We start from the raw sequence: 24,371 nt of genomic DNA, 5'->3' as shown, positions 1-24,371 counted from the left end.
TTTTTCCTGTAGTAATTTATTTGCTGAAGAAACTGGGCTTTTGGTCCTGATGTTTCCCACGGTCCACTTTTGCTGATTGAATACCTGTGGTGAAGTTTAATATGTTCTTCTGTGTTCTTTGTTTCCTGTGAACTGGAAGCTGGACTTAGGGAAATCTAGAAACTTGATCAGATTGAGATAAACCTTTTTTTGTTGTTGTTGTTATATGCTCTTTATTGGTGATGTTTGTGTCTTCCATTCGGGGGCACATAATACCTGCTTATCTCTCTTTTCATGATGTTAGCTTACTTTATTTTGATTCATTTTGGTTTTAATAATACCAAGGGTTTTAGAGTGACAGGATGATGTAAACATTAAGATATAAGCTCTGGAGTCCAAGAATCTGGGTTCATGTTTTGACCTGCTAGTTCACTAATCTTGGAAAGGCACTTGCCCTTCTCAGTGTTACATTTCTTACCTGTGAAATGGGGATGATGATGCCTACTCATAGTGAGAAGTTAAGTAAATTATTCAGCTGACATGAATAGCTGTCCTTTGTCCGCATCAGTTCTGTACAGCTGCATATGGTAACCACTCACAATAAGCTTAATTTCAAGTGATTTTTGCCCATGATTTATGTATTCACATTAACCAGCCGCCACCTCATGTTGGAAAGTAGGCTCTTTGTTGAATAAACCATACCATAGCACATTTTATGCTTGAAGTCCACTGAGAAGTACTTACTGTTAATGTTTTTATTTTACAGTGTAATGTTCAAGCACAGAAATGCCTTATGTGGATCGTCAGAATCGCATTTGTGGTTTTCTAGACATTGAAGAAAATGAAAACAGTGGGAAATTTCTTAGGAGGTACTTCATACTGGATACCAGAGAAGATAGTTTTGTATGGTACATGGATAATCCACAGGTTTGTAAAAATCCAAAGGGTTACCTCTTCAACAGCATACAAGAGTTTTAATTATGAAAGTATTTGATATACTATGGAGGTGTTAGGATTTGTCTTCTAAACAAAATATGTTTAGATTTATTTCTACTGACTATATTCTCCTTGCCCTGTACCCCCAACGCCTACTGTGTTAAATAAATTTCAGAAGATGAAACTCAGTTTATTTGATACAAATTTATGCATGTATTTATGTTTTCCCTTCCTTGGGAGGGACAACTCTTAACTCTGGTAGAAAATTTTTGAATCGTTTAAATTTAAGATACTGTCTCTAAGATAGAGACTACTATCTTTTGGTAAATAAACTACTTAAACGAGTTGACACTCTTGCACATGTATAGTCCTTTTATCTTGTAGTGTCAGACTTGAGTGTTGGCCACTCGTGAATTTGATTTTATTGTTGCTTTGCAAATTATTGGAGGTAAATGTCATATATTAAAAATTAGAATCCCAGTTTTAAGATCTGTGAGTGGCCTTGGATTAGAGATCATCTGTTGAGTAGTTTTAAATTTTCTCTACCTGTGAAACTCTTTATTCAAATTGAGAAGTATGTTGCAAGGAAGCATGTGCAAAGCAAGAGATGAGTCCCTAGCAAACTTCTAAGCTGATTTGGTCTAGTGGACGACCTGTGCAGGTGAGGAATGAAAAGTTGAGGAGGAGCAGGGACTGGTAGGAGGTTCCATTCTGTTTCACAGAGCAGGAACCAGATCCCCTAACAACTGGTCTGGTATTCTTTTCTCCCCAATACTGATTTTAGGTTAGACAAAATAAATATATGCTAATGCATTTATATTTGTTCATATAGAATTTGAGTTGTAAGGAACTATATTCAATATCCTGAGATAAACCATAATGGAAAAGAATATAAAAAAGAATATGCATGTATATGTGTGTATATGGCATATAAGTATGCAGCGGAAATTAACACAACATCGTAAATCAACCGTATTTCAGTAAAAAAATTAAATAAAATAAAAAAGGAAAAAAAACAACTAGGATAAATACTAGACAGTTGAAAAAGTAATCAGTTGGCAATACCCTTGAAGGCCACAGGGTACTGAGTAACCCCCAGCAGGACTTTGTGAAAAGCAAGTCCAGTCAGGAAGCAAACATCCCCTCATCCTCTCCTTGGATCTTCTCCTTATTGACCTACTTTTGCCCTCTGATTCTCTATAAATTTAGTCCTTGATCCACATGCAGCCTTTCAAATTTTGGAAGAGAATTTGTATTTTAATTCAGTTTATATTATTTGAGTGCTGACTTTGTATGAGACTTTCTTTGCTAGGAACTGTCTTTTCTCTCTCCTTATCCTTATTGAGCTTATTGACACCCTATTTTACTCCCTTATCTCTGGGCGTGACCAGCTTTCTTGGGTGATAGTAACCTGTCCATGCAACTGCATGATTAATACCTTTATTTACTTGACCAGAGTCACTGGGAGAAGCAACAAGTCAGCAGAAATCAAAAGTTCATGTTTACCTTCTTTTTCCTCTTTTTAAAACATAAATCCAGTTCCTCCCTTTTACTACCCATCCCTTTATCTGTGGCACAATCCCTTCCCAAACTCCTTTTCCCAAGGTGGAAAGTAACTTAGCCCCCCTTGACTCCCTCTGATTACAGTTTATTAGATTCCAGTTTCGGTTTTCCTCCCCCATGCAAACCATTGCTCAGTCCTGCCTGTGAGCTCTCCCTCATTTGTCTTCTTAAGATCTGGCTGACTCGTATATAGTTTCTCCTGAATTTTATTTACAACTCCTTGATTGTTTTTCTGTCTTTATATATAATAGTCTTCTCCTTAGAATTTCTCCTTTTGTCAGTACTTCCCACTTAGAGCTAAAAAGAAGAAAAGTACAAAATAGAATATGTTTATTACACTGAAGGAACCATAAACTTGGATTTCAGAGGGAAGATGTGATTATAGCTAACAGAGGGAGTGAAAGTCTTAACAGAGGTGGTAACATTTGAAATTGATCTAGAAGAATGGGTATGATTTTGGCCAAGAGGTGGAGAAGTGGGTATTCTGGTGCTCAAAGAATAGCATGGGCAAGAAATCAAAGTAAGAAACCCTGTAGTGTATTTGGAAAATAGTTCACTTTGGCTATAGCAGGGAGGGTATATGTTAAAGTTTGGACTCAGCTAGATCTTTTTCACATGAACTCTTTTAAAGCCAGATTTCTGTGGTGTAATTAGCCCATTAGTGTTTTTGAATGTAGTATAGCATTTTAAATCTGTCTTTTTATTCAGTTCTTAATAATTTTATCTCTTCATTCCAACTGATAAGAATCTTTTACAGTCTGCATTCTACCGTCCAGTGTATTAGCCATCAATACCACCTTTGTGTCACTTTAAAATGTATTAAGGGACATCTCTTCATGAAAACTTTAGTAAAATGTCTTGATAAGATTATTGTGGTTGAACCACATGAAATTGCCAATATACCACCATTTTGATCTACTAAAAAATGGCAGTTTCATATGATTCAATCTGGTTGCTATGTTACGTGCTGTAACACTGCTTTTACTGATCATAGTAACCCTGATAATGAAAGAAATTAGTTTGGCTCACCTGTCCTTAGGGAGCCGTTCTTCCTCTGATCACTGCTTTCTTTACCACTAACCATTGGTTTCAAAATCCATTGTAGTGTATTACTAGGGATCAATTTGGGGCTTTCTGTGTTGTTTTTTTTAAAAATAAATTTATTTATTTATTTATTTTTAATTTATTTTTGGCTGTGTTGGGTCTTCGTTGCTGCACTCAGGCTTTCTCTAGTTGCGGCGGGCAGGGGCTACTCTTTGTTGCGGTGAGTGGGCTTCTCATTGCGGTGGCTTCTCTTGCGTGGAGCATGGGCTCTAGGTGCTCAGGCTTCAGTAGTTGTGGCACATGGGCTCAGCAGTTGTGGCTCGCGGGCTCTAGAGCACAGGCTCAGTAGTTGTGGCACACAGGCTTAGTTGCTCAGCGGCATGTGGGATCTTCCCGGACCAGGGCTCAAACCCGTGTCCCCTGCATTGGCAGGTGGATTCTTAACCACTGCGCCACCAGGGAAGTCCCGGGGCTTTCTGTATTTTGTTGAGGGAATGAGAAGTAGTGGAGAATTAATGACTAAGTAGCTTTATTAGGAAGTGAATTTGAGAAAACTTGAAAGAGTATTTTGGCAAAATGAGTACAGGAACTCATGAGAACAAATGGTTTCTTTCCCTTTTTATCTCAAATGTCATATTGGTTTATTATTTCTTGTTCATTGTCAAGTAACAAATTTTGAAACCCACATTTTTTCTGGTTGAACTTGGCAGTAATCGTATCAGTTCGTAGAAACTAGGTATTTTGAATATCATTTTATCTCCCAGCTACTTATATTTCTTTGTACTGTGCCACTATTTAATCTGTGACCCTTTATGTCATGCAGTGATGACATAGTTGCTCATTTCTCTTCCTCACACACGGGATTAGAGCTGTATTCAGCTAGTTCAAATAATAGACTTATGGAGGACTTAAAAGAAAAATAATGATTTTGAATGGAAGGATAGCAGTGTTTGAAAAAAAATCACTTTGGTAGTGGTTAGGAGATCTTGAAGATATTTTAACATTTCATTTTCTTATCCAAAATTAAAAAAAAAAACCTTAAACATAAAACATTTTATATAAAAACACAACCATTTAAAGGTATACATTAAAAATTATAATTTTATTTTATATACATATTTATGTAGATTTAAATTTGGAAGCTTGTACATAGTCTGTAGTTTAAAGCAGAACGTAATAGAGTTGTAGTTTACATAGAAACTACAGGTTTTGAAAAGACCTGTCCCTGTAAACAATAATCAGTTCATGTTTGGGAATCCTAAGTCTTTTAAATGTCTAGGTTTCCATAGAATTAACTGTTTCTGCTAAGCTTACAGAGGTTTGAGAAAGGTACCTCCTAATCATTCCTGAGAACAAGCCCATAGATTTTTTTTTTAATATTTATTTATTTATGTGGCTGCATTGGGGTCTTAGATGCGGCATGCGGGATCTTTGTTGCAGCACGTGGGATCTTTTGTTGCCACATCTGGGCTTCTCTCTAGCTGTGGTGCATGGGCTCCAGAGGAGGGTTCCCTTTTCTCCACACCCTCTCCAGCACTTATTGTTTGTAGATTTTTTGATAATGGCCATTCTGCCGGTGTGAGGTGATACCTCATTGTAGTTTTGATTTGCATTTCTCTAATGATTAGTGATGCTGAACATCCTTCATGTGTTTGTTGGCAATCTGCATATCTTCTTTGTGGAAATGTGTATTTAGGTCTTCTGCCCATTTTTAGATTGGGTTGTTTGTTTTTTTTGATATTGAGCTGCATGTGCTGCTTGTATATTTTGGAGATTAATCCTTTGTCATTTGCTTCATTTGCAAATATTTTCTCCCATTCTGAGGGTTATCTTTTCGTCTTGTTTATGGTTTCCTTTGCTGTGCAAAAGCTTTTAAGTTTCATTAGGTCCCATTTGTTTATTTTTGTTTTTATTTCCATTACTCTAGGAGGTGGATCAAAAAATATCTTGCTGTGATTTATGTCATAGAGTGTTCCGCCTACGTTACCCTCTAAGGGTTTTATAGTGTCTGGCCTTATATTTAGGTCTTTAATCCATTTTGAGTTTATTTTTGTGTATGGTGTGAGGGAGTGTTCTAATTTCATTCTTTTACATGTAGCTGTCCAGTTTTCCCAGCACCACTTATTGAAGAGGCTGCCTTTTCTCCATTGTATACTCTTGCCTCCTTTATCAAAGATAAGGTGACCATATGTGCGTGGGTTTATCTCTGGACTTTCTATCGTGTTCCATTGATCTGTATTTCTGTTTTTGTGCCAGTACCATACTGTCTTGATTACTGTAGTTTTGTAGTATAGTCTGAAGTCAGGGAGCCTGATGCCTCCAGCTCCATTTTTCTTTCTCAAGATTGCTTTGGCTATTCGGGGTCTTTTGTGTTTCCATACAAATTGTGCGATTTTTTGTTCTAGTTCTGTGAAAAATGCCATTGGTAGTTTGATAGGGATTGCATTGAATCTGTAGATTGCTTTGGGTAGTATAGTCATTTTCACCATGTCGATTCTTCCAATCCAAGAACTTGGTATATCTCTCCATCTGTTTGTATCATCTTTAATTTCTTTCATCAGTTTCTTATAGTTTTCTGCATACAGGTCTTTTGTCTCCTTAGGTAGGTTTATTCCTAGGTATTTTATTCTTTTTGTTGCAGTGGTAAATGGGAGTGTTTCCTTAATTTCTCTTTCAGATTTTTCATCATTAGTATATAGGAATGCAAGAGATTTCTGTGCATTAATTTTGTGTTCTGCTACTTTGCCAAATTCATTGATTAGCTCTGGTAGTTTTCTGGTAGCATCTTTAGGATTCTCTATGTATAGTATCATGTCATCTGCAAACAGTGACAGCTTTACTTCTTCTTTTCCGATTTGGGTTCCTTTTATTTATTTTTCTTTTCTGATTTCTGTGGCTAAAACTTCTAAAACTTTGTTGAATAATAGTGGTGAGGGTGGGTATCCTTGTCTTGTTCCTGATTTTAGAGGAAATGGTTTCAGTTTTTCACCATTGAGAATGATGTTGGCTGTGGGTTTGTCATATATGGCCTTTATTATGTTGAGGTAAGTTCCCTCTGTGCCTACTTTCTGGAGGGTTTTTATCATAAATGGGTGTTGAATTTTGTCGAAAGCTTTTTCTGCATCTATTGAGATGATCATATGGTTTTTATCCTTCAGTTTGTTAATATGGTGTATCACATTGATTGATTTGTGTATACTGAAGAGTTCTTGCATTCCTGGGATAAACCCCACTTGATCATGGTGTATGATCCTTTTAATGTGCTGTTGGTTTCTCTTTTCTAGTGTTTTGTTGAGGATTTTTGCATCTATGTTCATCAGTGGTATTGGTCTGTAGTTTTCTTTTTTTGTGACATCTTTGTCTGGTTTTACTATCAGGGTGATGGTGGTCTCACAGAGTGAGTTTGGGAGTGTTCCTCCCTCTGCTATATTTTGGAAGAGTTTGAGAAGGATAGGTGTTAGCTGTTCTCTGTTTGCTAGAATTCGCCTGTGAAGCCATCTGGTCCTGGGCTTTTTGTTTGTTGGAAGATTTTTAATCACAGTTTCAATTTCAGTGGTTGTGACTGGTCTGTTTATATTTTCTATGTCTTCCTGGTTCAGTCTTGGAAGGTTGTGCTTTTCTAAGAATTTGTCCATTTCTTCCAGGTTGTCTGATTTATGGGCATATATAGTTGTTTGTAGTAATCTCTCATGATTCTTTGTATTTCTGCAGCATCAGTTGTTACTTCTCCTTTTTCATTTCTAATTCTGTTGATTTGAGTCTTCTCCCTTTTTTTCTTGATGAGTCTGGCTACTGGTTTCAATTTTGTTTATCTTCTTAAAGAACCAGCTTTTAGTTTTATTGATCCTTGCTATTGTTTCCTTCATTTTTTTCATTTATTTCTGACCTGATCTTTATGATTTCTTTCCTTCTGCTACCTTTGGGGCGGGGTTTGTTCTTCTTTCTCTAATTGCTTTAGGTGTAAGGTTAGGTTGTTTATTGGAGATGTTTCTTGTTTCTTGAGGTAGGATTGTATTGCTGTAAACTTCCCTCTTAGAACTGCTTTTGCTGCATCCCATAGGTTTTGGGTCGTCATGTTTTCATTGTCATTTGTTTCTAGGTATTTTTTGATTTCCTCTTTGATTTCTTCCATGATCTCTTGGTTATTTAGTAGTGTATTGTTTAGCCTCCATGTGTTTGTATTTTTTACAGTTTTTTTCCCTGTGATTGATATGTAGTCTCATAGCGTTGTGGTCAGAAAAGATACTTGATATGATTTCAATTTTCTTAAATTTACCAAGGCTTGATTTGTGACCCAAGATATGATCTATCCTGGAGAATGTTCCATGAGCACTTGAGAAGAAAGTGTGTTCTGTTGTTTTTGGATGGAATGTCCTATAAATATCAATTGAGTCCATCTTGTCTAATGTGTCATTTAAAGCCTGTGTTTCCTTATTTATTTTCATTTCGGATGATCTGTCCATTGGTGAAAGTGCGGTATTAAAGTCCCCTACTGTTGTGTTACTGTTGATTTCCCCTTTTATGGCTGTTAGCATTTGCCTTATGTATTGAGGTGCTCCTATGTTGGGTGCATAAATATTTACAGTTGTTATATCTTCTTCTTGGATTGATCCCTTGATCATTATGTAGTGTCCTTCTTTGTCTCTTGTAATGGTCTTTATTTTAAAGTCTATTTTGTCTGATATGAGAATTGCTACTCCAGCTTTCTTTTGATTTCCATTTGCATGGAATACCTTTTTCCATCCCCTCACTTTCAGTCTGTATGTGTCCCTAGGTCTGAAGTGGGTCTCTTGTAGACAGGGTATATACGGGTCTTGTTTTCGTATCCATTCAGCCAGTCTGTGTCTTTTGGTTGGAGCATTTAATCCATTTACATTTAAGGTAATTATCGATTTGTATGTTCCTATTACCATTTTCTCAATTGTTTTGGGTTTGTTTTTGTAGGTGTTTACCTTCTCTTGTGTTTCCTGTCTAGAGAAGTTCCTTTAGCATTTGTTGTAAAGCTGGTTTGGTGGTGCTGAAGTCCCTTAACTTTTGCTTGTCTGTAAAGGTTTTAATTTCTCCGTCGAATCTGAATGAGATCCTTGCTGGGTCGAGTAATCTTGGTTGTAGGTTTTTTGCTTTCATCGCTTTAAATATGTCCTGCCGCTCCCTTCTGGCTTGCAGAGTTTCTGCTGAAAGATCAGCTGTTAACCTTATGGGGTTCCCTTGTATGTTATTTGTTGCTTTTCCCTTGCTGCTTTTAATATTTTTTCTTTGTATTTAATTTTTGATAGTTTGATTAATATGTGTCTTGGTGTGTTTCTCCTTGGATTTATCCTGTATGGGACTCTCTGCGCTTCCTGGACTTGATTGACTGTTTCCTTTCCCATGTTAAGGAAGTTTACAACTATAATGTCTTCAAATATTTTCTCAGACCCTTTCTTTTTCTCTTCTTCTTCTGGGACCCCTATAATTCAAATGTTGGTGCATTTAGTGTTGTCCCAGAGGTCTCTGAGACTGTCCTCAATTCTTTTCATTCTTTTTTCTTTATTCTGCTCTGTGGTAGTTATTTCCACTATTTTATCTTCCAGGTCACTTATCCGTTCTTCTGCCTCAGTTATTCTGCTATTGATTCCTTCTAGAGAATTTTTAATTTCATTTATTGTGTTGTTCAGCATTGTTTGTTTGCTCTTTAGTTCTTCTAGGTCCTTCTTAAACGTTTCTTGAATTTCTCCATTCTATTTCCAAGATTTTGGATCATCTTCACTATCATTACTCTGAAATCTTTTCCGGGTAGACTGCCTATTTCATCTTCATTTGTTTGGTCTGGTGGGTTTTTATCTTGGTCCTTCATCTGCTGTGTATTTCTCTGCCTTCTCATTTTGCTTAACTTACTGTGTTTGAGGTCTCCTTTTCGCAGGCTGCAGGTTCATAGTTCCCGTTGTTTTTAGTGTCTGCCCCCAGTGGGTAAGGTTGGTTCAGGGTTGTGTAGGTTTCCTGGTGGAGGGGACTGGTACCTATGTTCTGGTGGGTGGGGCTGGATCTTGACTTTCTGGTGGGCAGGGCTACGTCCATTGGTGTGTTTTGGGGTATCTGTGAACTTAGTATGATTTTAGGCAGCCTTTCTGCTAATGGGTGGGGTTGTGTTCCTGGCTTGCTGGTTGTTTGGCATGGGGTGTCCAGCACTGGAGCTTGCTGGCCGTTGGGTGGAGCTGGGTTTTAGCGTTGAGATGGAGATCTCTGGGAGAGCTCTCGCTGATTGATATTACATGGGGCCGGGAGGTCTCTGGTGGTCCAATGTCCTGAACTTGGCTCTGCCGCCTCAGAGGCTCAGGCCTGACACCAGGCCAGAGCACCAAGACTGTGTCAGCCACACGGCTCAGAAGAAAAGGGAGAAAAAAAGTAAGTAAGTAAATAAATAAAATAATTAAAATTAAAAAAAATTATTAAAATATAAAAGTAATAAAAAAAAAGAGAGCAACCAAACCAATAAACAAATCCACCAATGATAATAAACACTAAAAACTATACTAAGATAAACGTAAAAATCAGAAACAAGTCAGTCGTAGACCTCAAACCCCACGTCTACAGTTGCTTCCAAAGTCCACTGCCTCAATTTTGGCTTGATTTGTTGTCTATTCAGGTATTCCACAGATGCAGGGTGCCTCAGGTTGATTGTGGGGATTTAATCCGCTGCTCCTGAGGCTGCACGGAGAAATTTCCCTTTCTCTTCTTTGTTCGCACAGCTCCTGAGGTTCAGCTTTGGTTTTGTCCCCACCTCTGCGTGTAGGTTGCCCTCAGCCTTCTATTCCTACCCAGACAGGACGGGGTTAAAGCAGCAGCTGATTAGGGGGCTCTGGCTCATTCAGGCCAGGGGGAAGGAGGGGTGCGGTAGTTACAGTTGGAACATGGGACGAGCCTGCGGCGGCAGAGGCTGGCGTGACGTTGCAACAGCCTGAGGTGCGCTGTGTGTTCTCCCAGGGAAGTTGTCCCTGGATCTTGGGACTCTGGCAGTGGCGGGCTGCAAAGGCTCCTGAGCGTGGGCGTGGATAGTGACCTGTGCTTGCACACAGGGTTCCTGGGGCTGCAGCAGCAGCATTAGCGTTTCACGCCTGTCTCTGGGGTCTGAGCTGATAGCCGTGGCTCGCGCCTGTCTCTGGAGCTCGTTAAGGCGGTGCTCTGCCTTCTGTGGGCAGACAGGGAAGGATTCCCCTCTCCTCACACACCCTGAAACAATGGTCTCTTGCCTCTTAGGCAGGTCCAGACTTTTTCCCGGACTCCCTCCCGGCTAGCTGTGGCACACTAGCCCCCTTCAGGCTATGTTCACACAGCCAACCCCAGTCCTCTCTCTGGGATCCGACCTCCGAAGCCCGAGCCTCAGCTCCCAGCCCCGACCTGCCCCGGCGGGTGAGCAGACAAGCCTCTCGGGCTGGTGAGTGCTGGTCGGCAGTGATCCTCTGTGCGGGAATCTCTCCGCTTTGCCCTCTACACCCCTGTTGCTGTGCTCTCCTCCGTGGCTCTGAAGCTTCCCCCCTGCCCACCCCCCTCCCACCCCCATCTCTGCCAGTGAAGGGGCTTCTTAATGTGTGGAAACTTTTCCTCCTTCACAGCTCCTTCCCAGAGGTGCAGGTCCCATCCCTATTCTTTTGTCTCTGTTTTTTCTTTTTTCTTTTACTCTACCCAGGTACGTGGGGAGTTTCTTGCCTTTTGGGAAGTCTGAGGTCTTCTGCTAGCATTCAGTTGGTATTCTGTAGTTGTTGTTCCACCTATAGATGTATTTTTGATGTATTTGTGGGGAGAAAGGTGATCTCCACGTCTTACTCCTCTGCCCTCTTGAAGGTCCCAGAAGGTTGATTCTTAATCTACAGTGGAGGAAACTTTCAAAATCAAGATCGTTTTACTTTTACTTTTGAAATCTATCAGTCTTTACGTTTATATTTATTACTTTTTTCCAGATTCTTTTATCTGATTTTCCCACCTCCATCTTCCGCCTTTATATAATCCATCCAGTTTGTTATAAGATATATTAATTAGGTCTTCCCTGGTGGCACAGTGGTTGAGAATCTGCCTGCCAATGCAGGGGACACGGGTTCGAGCCCTGGTCTGGGAAGATCCCACATGCCGTGGAGCAACTGGGCCCATGAGCCACAACTACTGAGCCTGCGCGTCTGGAGCCTGTGCTCTGCAACAAGAGAGGCCGCGATAGTGAGAGGCCCACACACTGCGATGAAGAGTGGCCCCCGCTTGCCACAACTAGAGAAAGCCCTTGCACAGAAACGAAGACCCAACACAGCCAAAAATAAATAAATAAATTAATTAATTTAAAAAAAATAGGGGAAAAAAAGATATATTAATTAAAACACAGTTTGATTACAGAACTGCTCACAAAGCTTTCTTTAATGTTTTCAAATCCTTAACAGTATATATTCCTTGCTACTTTTGTTTCTTATTTATGTCCTCTATAATTAGGTTCTTAGTTGAAGTTCCTAAACTGCTGTTTCTTTCTTCAGCCCTATATGACTCTATATTATGGCCCAACACAGCCTTTTTCCCATTTCAGTACAGAGCTTCTGGGCATCCACATCTGCTTGCTGTAGCTCATCTGTTTTCTCTGCCTGGAGTATTCTCTCTCCTGCTTTTTGTGTTTCAGAATTTTTCTTTAATAAAGTCCAGCTTAAAAGCCTTTCATTCTTTTCACTGAGTCTTTCCTGATAGCCTCAGCATGAAATGATTCTCCTTCTTCTTAATTTTACCCTTAGCTCTTTTAAGACACAAACTACATCCTAAACTTGTTAAGGGAAGAATAAAAATATTTTTTATGAAAGTGCCAATATATACATTCCCTGAATATGGTTTTAAAAGTACCAATAATTTTTTGGAAAAATGATATAAATGTAGATTAGTTATGGCATAATAGATACTAATATAATTTAAATGAGGGAAAATTCAGTCTTTTTCAAGAGATACATTTGATTTAAAAATTTTAATAAAACAAAGTAACATGTATACTCTTGAAATTTCTTACATTTGTGTTTGTTTTATGTCTAAATATTTTTCCCCATTGCTTTCTGGAACAAAATCTGATCTTGTTTATGAAAAAGAAAAGTTTAGCTGCAGTGCTAACAAAATAGCCTTTTAGTTATAAAATGCATTGTGGTGGAACAGACTAGAGTTCAGTTTTGTTATCCATGTTGTCCACTTGATTTCAGACTTAGTAAATACTTGAACTGAAAAGTTAATTTGTAAAGTGTGACATTTAAAAAAATCTGATTTCTTAACTTTTTTTAGTGTGTGTAGAACATTTTATATGAAATAAATTTGTAATGTTGGATAATAATTATATATTAATAATCTGTTTATAGAACCTGCCTTCTGGATCATCACGTGTTGGAGCCATTAAACTTACCTACATTTCAAAGGTAGTCTCTCTGTATTGTCTTACATTCATGCATGAATTAAAATCCCTTAGAATGAGAGTGTGAATAAAAGGAGCCATCTCCTCTCTTTGTCATTTAAGATGATGTTCTGGTTCATATTACATTGAAAACAGTACCTGATTACTATGTTTAGGAAGTTCTTTGATAAAATTAGGAAGAATATGGAGTTAAATTACAGGATGTGGCAAATTGAAAAGTTAACATTAACTTTTATGATCAGCTATATGAACGTCAGAAGGGGAGATTCATCTGTTAACAATTAGGTTCTGTCTTTGGGAAATCTGGAGAAGATTTTTCTAAGTCTGTATTTATTTAAACTGTAATTTTTAATCTCATTACCTTTGTTTGTTCCTTTATGTTTTACTCTGAGGAAAATATGAACCATCTTCATGATAAAAGATGGGTTTTTTTCCCTCATTTGACTTTGTCTCTACTAGCTTGTTTTCTTGTTTGTTGATTTTTCTGGAATTTTTGCAATACTGTTTTTCTTTTCAGAAATTTAGATTTGGTATTAGGTAGTTTTTTCCCTCTTATTGTCTTTTCTTAGTGTTTTGGGAACTGAGATAGATGCTGAGGAACTACTTTTGTTTTACACAAAGTAATAAGCTCGATGATGACTTAAGATGAGATATGAAAAGTAGCAACTCAGTATGATTAATATGCATATACATACTATTATGCATACACTGAGATTTGTTAGCAAAGGTCTTCAACAGAAGAACAATTTACAAGTGTGCCTCTATTTAAAAGAAAGATATTTTGATAAATAAAAAGCTTTGTTATCAGCATCATAATAGAGCTATTCATTCTCATTGACCAAAAAAATTACATATTTAAAGAGAACCATTTTATGTTAAAGCCATATTATGTAAATTTGCAAATGACAAATATTGTTGAAGTATATCTCAAGTGTTCCTGTAAATTTAAGACATTTAGTAATACTTCAGGGTATCTTACAGCCTAAATTCTATAGAGACTATCATTAGGAAGCAAGTGTAGAATTCCATTGTAGAATAAATTGTAGATAATTCCGGCCCCCACCTCCCCCTTTACTTGATTGCCTACAGTAAAGGTATACTACAATGTAAATATGCTGCCAGGGATCTTTGACTCTTAATGAAGTGATGTGGAAAGGCCTGTTTTATTGGAATAGGCAGTTGAGGTAGAAATTGCCCATGTGCCTGTATCTTTGCAATTGCTTGTTGCCTGGTCTTTTTAAAAATTAAGGTATTAACTCAGCAAAGAAGGCAGACTGACTGGCCAGCTGCATTCCCCTCCTCCATTGCTTCCTTTTTAAAATATAACCTTCCCTGTGTAGTTCTGTTAGGTTTCATCTCTGTCCCACAGCTTACTGAAGTTTGAATTGTACAGCTTGTACTCTACTTTAGACATGCCACTTTTTCCCCAGAATTTATTCCTGGAACAAATTTCATTGCGACTCAGTGCTCAATTTGTAGTTGAGATCAGTCAGGAACCCCAGACTTAAAATTCCTTCTGAAGGTACAGAACAGATGCTGCAGTTGTAAGTTCTAACACTGGGCAACAGCATGGCAACGGTCATGAATGGGCTTCCATGTGAGCTACTTTATTTAAAGGGCCAGCAGCAACCAGGTGCAACTAGTTGCTTCACCTTCTAAACGGAACCACGTGCTGCTTTTAGTAAAGGGCGGCCCCATTATCCTAGGGTATTTTAATGTACAAGTGGGGATCCAGTGCCATTTGGATTTCCTCATTGCAGGTTAATGCCTTCTGGATTTTTGGACTTTATTAAATATACAATCTCCCCCTTACCCACTGCCATTTCCTCATGCAGTTCACAGCTAATTTAGAAATATGCAGTTTGGGAAGAATTCATAGTTTCTGTGGAGTATTCATTGAGGGTATTTTGAAAATTACATTAAACCAAAAATATGTGTATGTGTGACATAAAACTTAATGGTTTATTTTCAATTTCTTTGCACTACCTTTGAAGAAAAAACAATTTTGTTCAAAGAGAGCATGGAAGTATCATTTGTTTTAAACATCTTAAAGTTGGGACCCATATTCTAAATTTAATTTACAGTTCTTTTTCAGTTGCCTTAAAGTTTAATTTTAGATCTGTGTGCTAAATGTGTATGATTACTGGGAAATCATACATGTGGAATTCACATAGTGTTTAAGGTTGGTTATAGTAGCACATGAAGAAGTGAGTGATTCATCTCTCTTTCTTGTTAGGTTAGCGATGCAACTAAGCTAAGGCCAAAGGCTGAGTTCTGTTTTGGTGAGTAGCCATATTTTATACGTTAGTTATTTTAAGTTAGACTAATATAATTTCATCATATTGTAAGAAAAAACAGTCACAGAAAACCACACAACACAATCCTATAGGGTAATGAATTATTCTAAGGCAAATTCCCTTGAAACTATCATCTGGTGAAGAAATAAAACTGCTCCCCAACCCCTGAAGCCCCTTTCCTGTGTCCCATCCCAGTCACAACCTCCTCCCACTCAGCCCATGTGTAATCATTATCTAGACATTTATAGTGATCACATCCAGCGAGATTAATTTTAAAACGCTCTACCTGATATTATTTGATATTCAATACTTAAATAATAGAAAGGATTTAGTTTGCAGCTTATGAGTAATGAGGAGCTTACAGTTTGGGGGTAGGGGTAGTTGAGGGTATTTGATTAAGTGCTCAGTGAACATTTAATGAATGTCTGGTATATGCACTGTGCTTGCCATGGGGCTATGAGGTAATAAGAAGCAATTGCTGCCCTTAAGAATCTCACAGGCTGGCTGTCTCACAGACAGATACAGTACCAGGGAGTTATCATTGCATTTATCACAGGTGGTAGATAAAGCGATGTACGGTCTATTCAAGGAAGAGCTTCAGATCCTTTTTGGGGATCTTGGGAGTGAAGGGAGCCATACTGGATGAGACTAACCTGATCATCCTTTATCACTGGGGAGAAAAGATGGGAGGACCACTGGACAGAGGCGTGCAGAGAACTGAACACTCAGTAAAGCTGGAGAGAATGGTGAGAGACTGAAAAGTAAAAAGACAGGAGTCGGGGTGTAATGTGTTGACAAGCGATTTTTTTTGTTTTATTTTCTGGAAAACGAGAGAAGAGAAATTAGAGAGCATCTAGAAAGTAGATATAAGGTGAAGGAAGTTTTTTTTTTTTTTGTATAGATAGGAGAGCTTGATGCAAGTACATTAGTTAAGTGGCTTTTGAACTGCTGTTCCTAACATAGAGCCTGCATTAGGGGGAAAGAGGAGGGATGAAGAACATCAAAAGGAAAAGCACAAGGACTCGGTGACTGGATATGTGGGAGTTGAAGGGAAGAGAGAGGTGTCAGGTAGGTTTGCTTCAAGGAAAGAAATGAGGGATCCAGGAGAGCAGGTTAGATAGGGTGAAATGTTCGGTAAGGTGTTTGAATGGTGGGGAAACATCCAAATGGAAATATTCTGGTGACAGTAATTGAGGACTGGATGGAACTTGAAGATCAAGAATGGAGAACTTTAGAATCTGTTAAAATAGTGGGTGTACTTGAAGCTGGGAGAATCGATATGCTGTTAGAGAGTATGTTAGTGGACATTAGTGATGAAAGGGATGAAAATTAAGAGTTTCCAGCTGACATCAATAGGGACTATTTTACATTAAAGTAAAAAAGATACTTCCTGGGGTAGAACTGATGTTAAATTTCTTTGTTTTCTTTTGCTTGAAAAGGGCAGGTTTCTTCTGTAGGCAGTATGTTAGGGGTAGCATCCGATGGCAATCATATATATCCAGTAAGAAAAATGTGATATGAGCAGGATGTAGTATATCTGTTCAGAGAATCCTCTATAATGCTTTTATCACCACTAAGAAACTAATAAAAAGTCATGTATTTATTACAAATTTATAATTTTTGGGTGCTAAATAGGAAAGTGCCTCAGAACCTTGTTGAATGGAAGGCTACTGGGGGCAAGTCAAGCGAGAGAGAACTTTGTATTTTAGAGTGTATCATGTGTGTACTCTTGACAAGTCTTTAATGTAAAATCTCAAACATACAGTTTGAAGGGCTAGCAATATACAGTAAAAGATTTGATATTCAGTTATTGGGGTATTTAGAATGAGTGATTTTAGTTGAAACCAGAGATTAACATTAGTTATTTATTGGTCTGCCAACAGTTTATTGGTCCTTTACTATTAGAGGGAGTAAAGATTCATAAAATATTTGCCTTCAGAGAGAGGCACTGGCTTCTAAAATGGAACTACAGCTTCCATTCAAAATGGCAACATAAAGACTTTCCTTCCCTGTTTCCTCTCAGACTGCCCCCAAACAGTGAGAACAAGAAACATCCAAATCATCTTTGCTGAAACTAGCAGATTTCTATAATCCACAGTGTATAAAGATGGAAAGTGGATGGAGGAGGAGTAAATGACTTAACAGAGTAGAAGAGACCAGTGGAAGGTAGCTATTTCCACGTCCTGCCCCCACGCCAGCTCTGGATAGACTAGGTGTTGGCTCTGGTCTGGGGAAGCAGCAGGGAGGAGGGACCCAACACAGGGACTTTGTTTGAGTGTCCATGTAGAAGCAACCTCTGGTCCCTGCCTGCGTCTGGCTCCGGCAGGCAGCCACCCTTCCCCCATCCCAGCAAGGAACGGCATGTGTAGTATCTCCAGAAATAGAATCGGTGAGGCTGTGTGCGTGGGGACAGTAGTCTCAGAGAAGGGGGGGATGAGGCATGAAATGGAAAATGGGAGGATTAAATGAAAAAGTCTGCACACTGAATGCAACTCTTTCCTGTGTCCAGGCCCAGAGCACCGGGCAGCCAGGTGGAGGTGGGGCAGGAATCTGAACAGCCCAGAGAAGAGAGCCACAGGCACTGACAGCTGGGCTTCTCTGCCAGAGGGGCTTGCTGCACAGCCAGGCCCACCAGTCAGAAGCCCTGCATACGTTCAAGAGAGCTTCCAGTTTGGTCTTTGTTACCTTGTTTTTAAATATGGTACCAAAATGCAGTCCTGGGCTTGGCCAGCCCAGGATTGCATGACATTTGAGAAGGAAGAACTGTCAAATAGGAACAAGAACATGAGACAATGCAAAACTCCGAAGAAAAAGTCAAAGAAAGCTAAAAATAAAACAAAGGTAGATAGTAGGAGAGAAATAAGAAAATTAAATTAGAGTTTCCATTAAGAAAGCCAACGTCTGACTAATAGAGAAGGAAAGGATAGAGAAAGAGTAGAGATAGAGAAAACGGGAGAAAATTGGCAAAGAAATATAATAAAACGTCTCTTAACCATTTGATCCATAACCATATTTGAACCGTAACCAGTTGATCCTAGGTTGTGAAATGATTTTTGTTTGGAGTCAAGCTAATGTTTATGCTTCAGGTTTTATCCATTTGGTACATTCACTTTGATGGTAAAGACTTGAAATGAAATAAGGGAGTACTTAAGTGAAAAGATAGTAAGCACACAAGCCTCTGCTATGCATTCATTATACACAATGAAACCCTTGCTTTAAAAGCATGGAAACTTACAGGTTTCATACAGTTTATTATTATTATTATTATTAAAAGTTTTTTCCTTCCTTTCCCTGTCCACTGTTCTCCCAGCATTGCTAATATCAGTTTTTAGTAATTTGCTTTACATTTTCCACAATACTTCTTTACTTGGAAACCTCCAAGTGATGATGATGGTGATGATGATGATGATGAAGGTGATGAAGATGGTGAACAAGAATATCTGTTCTATCCCAGGCACTGTGCTAGTTTCTTTACACAGATCACCTCCACCCCCCCAAGGAAGGGATGGGTGGCATTCCACTTCATAGATGAGGAGAACAAGAGTCAGAGATTAAATTCATTTTACAAGATGGTATTGCTAGTAAGTGCATGAGCTAGTCAGGTCTGCCAACTCCAGGCTCTGATTTTCCCCCCTATCGTATCGCTGTGCCTCTTCCTCCCATGAAATAATGCTTAAAGCACATGATGTTTTATTCAGACTGCAAAGTGTGCTGAGAGTCTTTTTAGAGGCATATTTGCCTCTCTTCTTTCCCTTCAGAGAGATCCTTATATAAAGGTCATTTATTCAAAAATATGTGTATTAAGCACTTTATAGCAGGTGTAGTGTATTACCAAGAGCTTAGATTTTTAAAGTCTTGAGATGTTCTAGGTAGCTGCCCAAAACAACATTGAGGGGGAAAATAGCTGTTATGAGGAGAGCTCAGCTTCAGCCTGAGCTGGAAAAAGATTATGAAAGGATGCTTTACTGATTGTTAGAAATTAAAAACAGAAGCTATATATTGACATATATAATAGCCTAGTGAGTTACTAATTTATCTTAATTTATATTTATGACATTTATAATTTCTCCAGTCTCTAGTAAGTGATAAAAGAACAGATTTATAGTGTGTTAAATTTCTTTAGGTCCAAACTAATTGATTTATAGCACTTCACAAGATAAGACTCTCATATCAATACAAGGAAGCTCTTGTTTAGTGTCTTGGTCTCAGTCTCAATTTCAAAATCTTGTGTATTTGAGAAATAGGCTTTTTTCCCTTGAGGGTTTTCATTACCCCCTTCCCTTAGTCACATTCAACTGAGTGTTAGTATACCATTTAAAATTTTGATGGAGACTTTTGGAAGTTATTTGTATATTTCCAAAAAAAAAAATTGCAACACTGTAGCTATTCAGATGCCTTAGCTCCTAGAATAATGTTTGTTTTTAAAAATAAATCGTGTGATGTATAATTAATAAGCTTTAATTTGAACATTGACTAGTAGTTTGTCAACAACTGTATGCAAGTGTGCTTTGCTTTATAGAAGTCGGTAGTCACTAAAGGAGTATATGTAAATTAAATTGCATAAAAAGTTTCAAATGTATTAAGGTTATAAACATAAAGAAAATGCATAAGTGCTGGAAAAATAAAGCTGTTTATTTTTATAATCTTGAGTTGGATAGACTTTCTTAATATGATGTGAAAGCTAGAATCATTAAAGGAGAAGGAAAAGAAAAAGATTGATAGACTGGTTCTGATTGATCAGAGATACCATGAACTAAGTGAAAAGACAAATGATAGACTGGGAAAAGTACTTGAGATAAAACAGAAAGGATTAATACAAAAGTTCTTATAAATCAGTAAAAAATAAATGAACAACTCAGGAGAAATTCGGGTAAATTCGGGTAATTCGGGTAAAGAAACAACTCGGAGAAATTCGGGTAAAGAAACTCGGGTAAAGAAAATAAACAGCTCACAAAACAGATGCAGGTGGCCAATAAACATATAAAACTAATTTGTCTCAATAATCAGAGAAATTCATATTTAAACAAGGTATAAGTTTTCACCAGTTAGGTTGACAGAGAGTCAGGAAAACACACCACACTTGGCATTTCAAACCCAGGGCATTTGTTACAGGGAATTGGATAACCAGATGTTGAAAGGCTGAAGGAGCACAAAGGGAATGCTGAAGTAACCCACAAATTAGAACCTGCATGAAGCAGCTGCCATCCCCAGGGCTGGAGAGAGGAAAGGGAAGAGGTGGTCTTAGCAGCTCCTAGGACTTTGTGAGGGGACTGCAAGGCTGATGGAGGGAGCGAGCAGCAGAAGAGCCTGCAGCAGTGGCTGTTGTGTGTTGGCTGCTGCTGGAGGGAGACCAGCAAGGGCGGGACGCTGCATGGGCGTCCCCTCCGCCACCTCCCTCCCACCTTCCGGTCTCCCTCCAGGAGCTCCCATCGGCAGAACATGGCCCGTGCTGGCAAGGAAGTCTAGGAAGTCATGTCACAGAGCCTTGGGGCTGAAAACAAGAGGTACTGGTGAGGACTGTTAGACAAGATAGGCCTTTGGATACACTACTGGTAGGGATGTAAATGGATTCAGCCTTTGGAGAAGACAATTTACTAACATCTATAAAAATGTTAAATTTTCTTTGACCCAATAAGCCTACGTTAAGAAATTTATCCTATGCTAATGCTATCCCAAGTGTGGAGAAGTATATGTATATGTTTCATTGGGATATTTTATATAGTTTCAAAAATCAGAAATAGCCTAAATGTCCATCGATAGAGGATTGGCTAAATATATTGTGGTATTTTTACAGTTACTGAAAAACATGGCCATTAAAAATGAGAGTTCTACCTATGTTATTGAGTGATAAAAGCAGTATCATATATGGTCTAACATTTTGTCAAATTCAAGAGAGTCACAATACTGAAGCTAGCAAGGTTTTTCAGCTGCTGCAGACATAAATTTAGAGGTAACAAGTGCAAAATTTCATGTGTTGTAGTTTGTTTTGTCTCTCAACAGTTATGAATGCAGGGATGAGGAAATATTTCCTACAAGCCAATGATCAGCAGGACCTAGTAGAATGGGTAAATGTGTTGAACAAAGCTATAAAAATTACAGTAAGTATTTGTACTTTTTGTGTGAAAAAACTTTAATGTGTGGATGTGATCTTTACAGTTTGTAAAGATACCTACTGAGTGTCTTCAGCTTACCAACAGTTTGTCCCAGAGTTACTCAAAGTTTGTTTAAAAGACAGGTTATAATGTGAATGCATTTTCTTGTACATGGTAACTATTGGCCCTTAAAATCAGCCCATAGATGCCTTTTTAACCATTGTGTACCTAATAAGGGTCTATATTACTGTAGATTTAAAAAAAAAATTATTTATGATACTTCTATTATTATTTTTTTTTAACTTTAAAAAAAAATTTATTTTTGGCTGCGTCGGGTCTTAGTTGCAGCACACCGGATCTTCGCTTAGGCATGCAGGATCTTTCCTTGCAGCGCACGGGCTTCTATCTAGTTGTGGCGTGAGGGTTTTTTCTCTCTAGTTGTGGCGTGAGGGTTCCAGAGCACGTGGACTCTGTAGCTTGCGGCATGCAGGCTCTGTGGTTGAGGCACGCAAGTTCAGTAGTTGTGGCGCTTGGGCTTAGTTAACCCGCGTCATGTGGGACCTTAGTTCCCCGACCAGGGATCGAACCTGTGTCCCCTGCATTGGAAGGCAGATTCTTTACCACTGGACCACCAGGGAAGTCCCTTACTGTAGATTTTAACCACTCTTTACAGTAGTGTTTCTAGGGGAAAATGCATGTAGAGTTTTACCTTGAGGATATGTTTTTGCCCCCAGGGAAGATTAAGAGACTTCTGCCACCTACCCAGGGAATAGGAGTGGCATTCCGTCTCTCCTCTAAGCCGTGACTGGGACTGGCGTTAGGTAGGTAGGAGTTGAAGACAGGAGCGGGACAAGGCAGGTGAAGGGCTTAGAAATGACATATGGGGATAGGGACTGATCTGGAGAGCTGTGGCAAGCAGAGGGTCCTGCGTGCGTGGTCCTTGAGGGGTTTGTCTCAGGCATCGCTTTTTTCCCTCCAGTTCCCGGGCACTTTTCTCCTGTGCTGTAGCTTCCTGCTTCCAACCTGGGCTTCTCTTCTTGGTTTTCTGATGAAATTAATATGTTTTGATTATTTATAGTGTGCCAGGCCTTGCACTGAAGGTTCTACATAAAGTATCTGGAAAAGTGAGACTTAGAAGGATTGAGTAACTTTTATGGGTTAAATGGCTGGTAAGTTGTGGAGCCAGGAGCCACCCCATCTGCTTGACTCTGGAACCTAACCCTGAAGTGCAGCACCTCACTGCTTCCTGAAAAAAAGAGCCTCCTTCCTTACTCTTTGACCCTAAAGCAGAAAACAAACTTTGGGGAGAGTTTACTACTGCTGCTGATGAGCAAGTAGGCAGGAACTGTTCCCTGATGAAGCCTCTCCTTCCCTTTCTCCTCTTTACACACTAGTGGAGAAAACACACACAGCAGGCCCGCATGGGAAGTGTGGGCAAGGAGGTCCGGTGTGAGATTTGTGTAAATTGAAGTGTATTTTTACTAAAATGAGGTTATTTACTGACCCTAAACGACTTACTCTTTAAAAACATATTCCCTGACAGTCAGCATATGTTCGTTTCCATTTAAATAAATGATTCCGTATTTATAACACAGCACAATAAAGAGTTAATATAATTAAAGCTGTTCTCAGAGTTAAGTCGATTTTTTATCTTGCACCAGAACAGCTTGTTACCACATGACAGAAAACGGCCGCCCGCTGCGTCTGATCTGTACGTGGGGCAGCAGTTATTTTAGGTTCATGCCGTTTCAGGAAAGCAATTTTTTAAACTGATTCAGAAGTACATTTTCTTAAAAGGTTCTAACTGATTGTTTTTGACTCTTAATAAATAAATATTCCCTATTTGGAAAATTTCTTTAGAACGACAATATGTAGTAGCTTTACTGAATTAATCTGTTTTTTTACATTTGCAATGATAAGCCCCACTGGTTTCTTAGAGCTTTAAGAGAAAAAGTAGTGAATGGTCTCAGGCTTTTTACCATTTGGGAGGTTCTTGAATTGCTGTATCTAATTTATTAATGGTATGAAACCGTCTTACACAAGTGACACTTTAAGCTTATTCAAATGCAAGGGAAACTGATTAGGAATTGGGTAATGTTTCAAAGTATGTGGACTTTTAAATAGCTTTTGTGGTCTTGCAGCTGTTACATGTTGAAATTTTTATAGTTTTTAAGATAAATCTGTTGATAGTTGTGTTTTTATAATTCACATTTAGAAAATATAAATTTAAGATATAGAAATCCATAGCCAGTCAACAAAATGATTATAACTATATTAAAGTGAGTATAGAATTGATAGCACTTACTAAAAATCAGTTTTATATAGCTACACAGTAACTCATGGAATAGCAATGAAAGAATTTCCCATGCTTTAATAAGATACATTTTTAACTTTATTCTTCAAAAAATCTTACCAGTTTTAATTGCATATGCATTTTACACATTTAAGTGCAGAATCTTTAATTTGTCATACTTTACTATGGAAATTGCTGGTGATTTACATGTAGATTTCTTTGAATATTTCAAGTCTACATTTTAATATATGTGCAGTTTACCTTTCTGTGGAGTCACTCCAAATGACATTTTGGTGAACCTAAGTAATTTAGTAGTCTGCTGAGTACAATGTAATATATAAACTCAAAAGTTTTGGAAATCCAAAATTAGATTTTGGAGGTATGTGGTTTCAGAATAGAGGTCATTAAAGGGCAGTGGGTAAGGGAATGGTGATTATTTATCTACTTACTAATTATAGTACCTTGCCATCTTAATGGACCATCATCCAACACCATAGTTTATGGCTTTCCTTACTTTCATGAAGTCTTTGTTGAGTGTGTGTTGGTGGCTACCATTAAAAAATTTTCCCCCTCTTTAAAAAAAAGAGAGAGCAATAGTAGAGGAACGAACCCTGAAGGAAGTATTGATGACTAGAGTTTGGAAAATCAAATCTTTTTTTTTTTTTTTATAAATTTATTTATTTTATTTATTTATTTTTGGCCGCGTTGGGTCTTCGTTGCTGCGTGCGGGCTTTCTCTAGTTGCGGCGAGCGGGGGCTACTCTTCGTTGC

At 38.4% G+C, this 24,371-nt stretch overlaps 1 protein-coding gene across 9 annotated transcripts in view; it reads left to right on the top strand.

Moving 5' to 3' along the window:
* Positions 1-24,371, top strand: part of PLEKHA1 (pleckstrin homology domain containing A1) — a 57,717-nt gene that overhangs the window by 12,957 nt on the left and 20,389 nt on the right. For 5 of the 9 annotated variants that reach the window (XM_059901050.1, XM_059901051.1, XM_059901053.1 and 2 more), the window contains 4 exons: positions 746-906; positions 12,867-12,923; positions 15,156-15,201; positions 21,217-21,314. In XM_059901050.1, the coding sequence (XP_059757033.1) occupies positions 766-906; positions 12,867-12,923; positions 15,156-15,201; positions 21,217-21,314 (342 nt within the window). In that variant the 5' untranslated portion in view covers positions 746-765. Of the gene's footprint in view, positions 1-745; positions 907-12,866; positions 12,924-15,155; positions 15,202-21,216; positions 21,315-24,371 lie in introns of those variants that run through there. The other 4 variants (XM_059901054.1, XM_059901055.1, XM_059901056.1 and 1 more) reach the window with 2 other exon arrangements.

This window comes from Balaenoptera ricei, chromosome 16 (assembly GCF_028023285.1).
Source record: "Balaenoptera ricei isolate mBalRic1 chromosome 16, mBalRic1.hap2, whole genome shotgun sequence".
Taxonomy (NCBI): Eukaryota; Metazoa; Chordata; class Mammalia; order Artiodactyla; family Balaenopteridae; genus Balaenoptera; species Balaenoptera ricei.
This window is presented reverse-complemented; position numbering and strand designations above follow the sequence as displayed.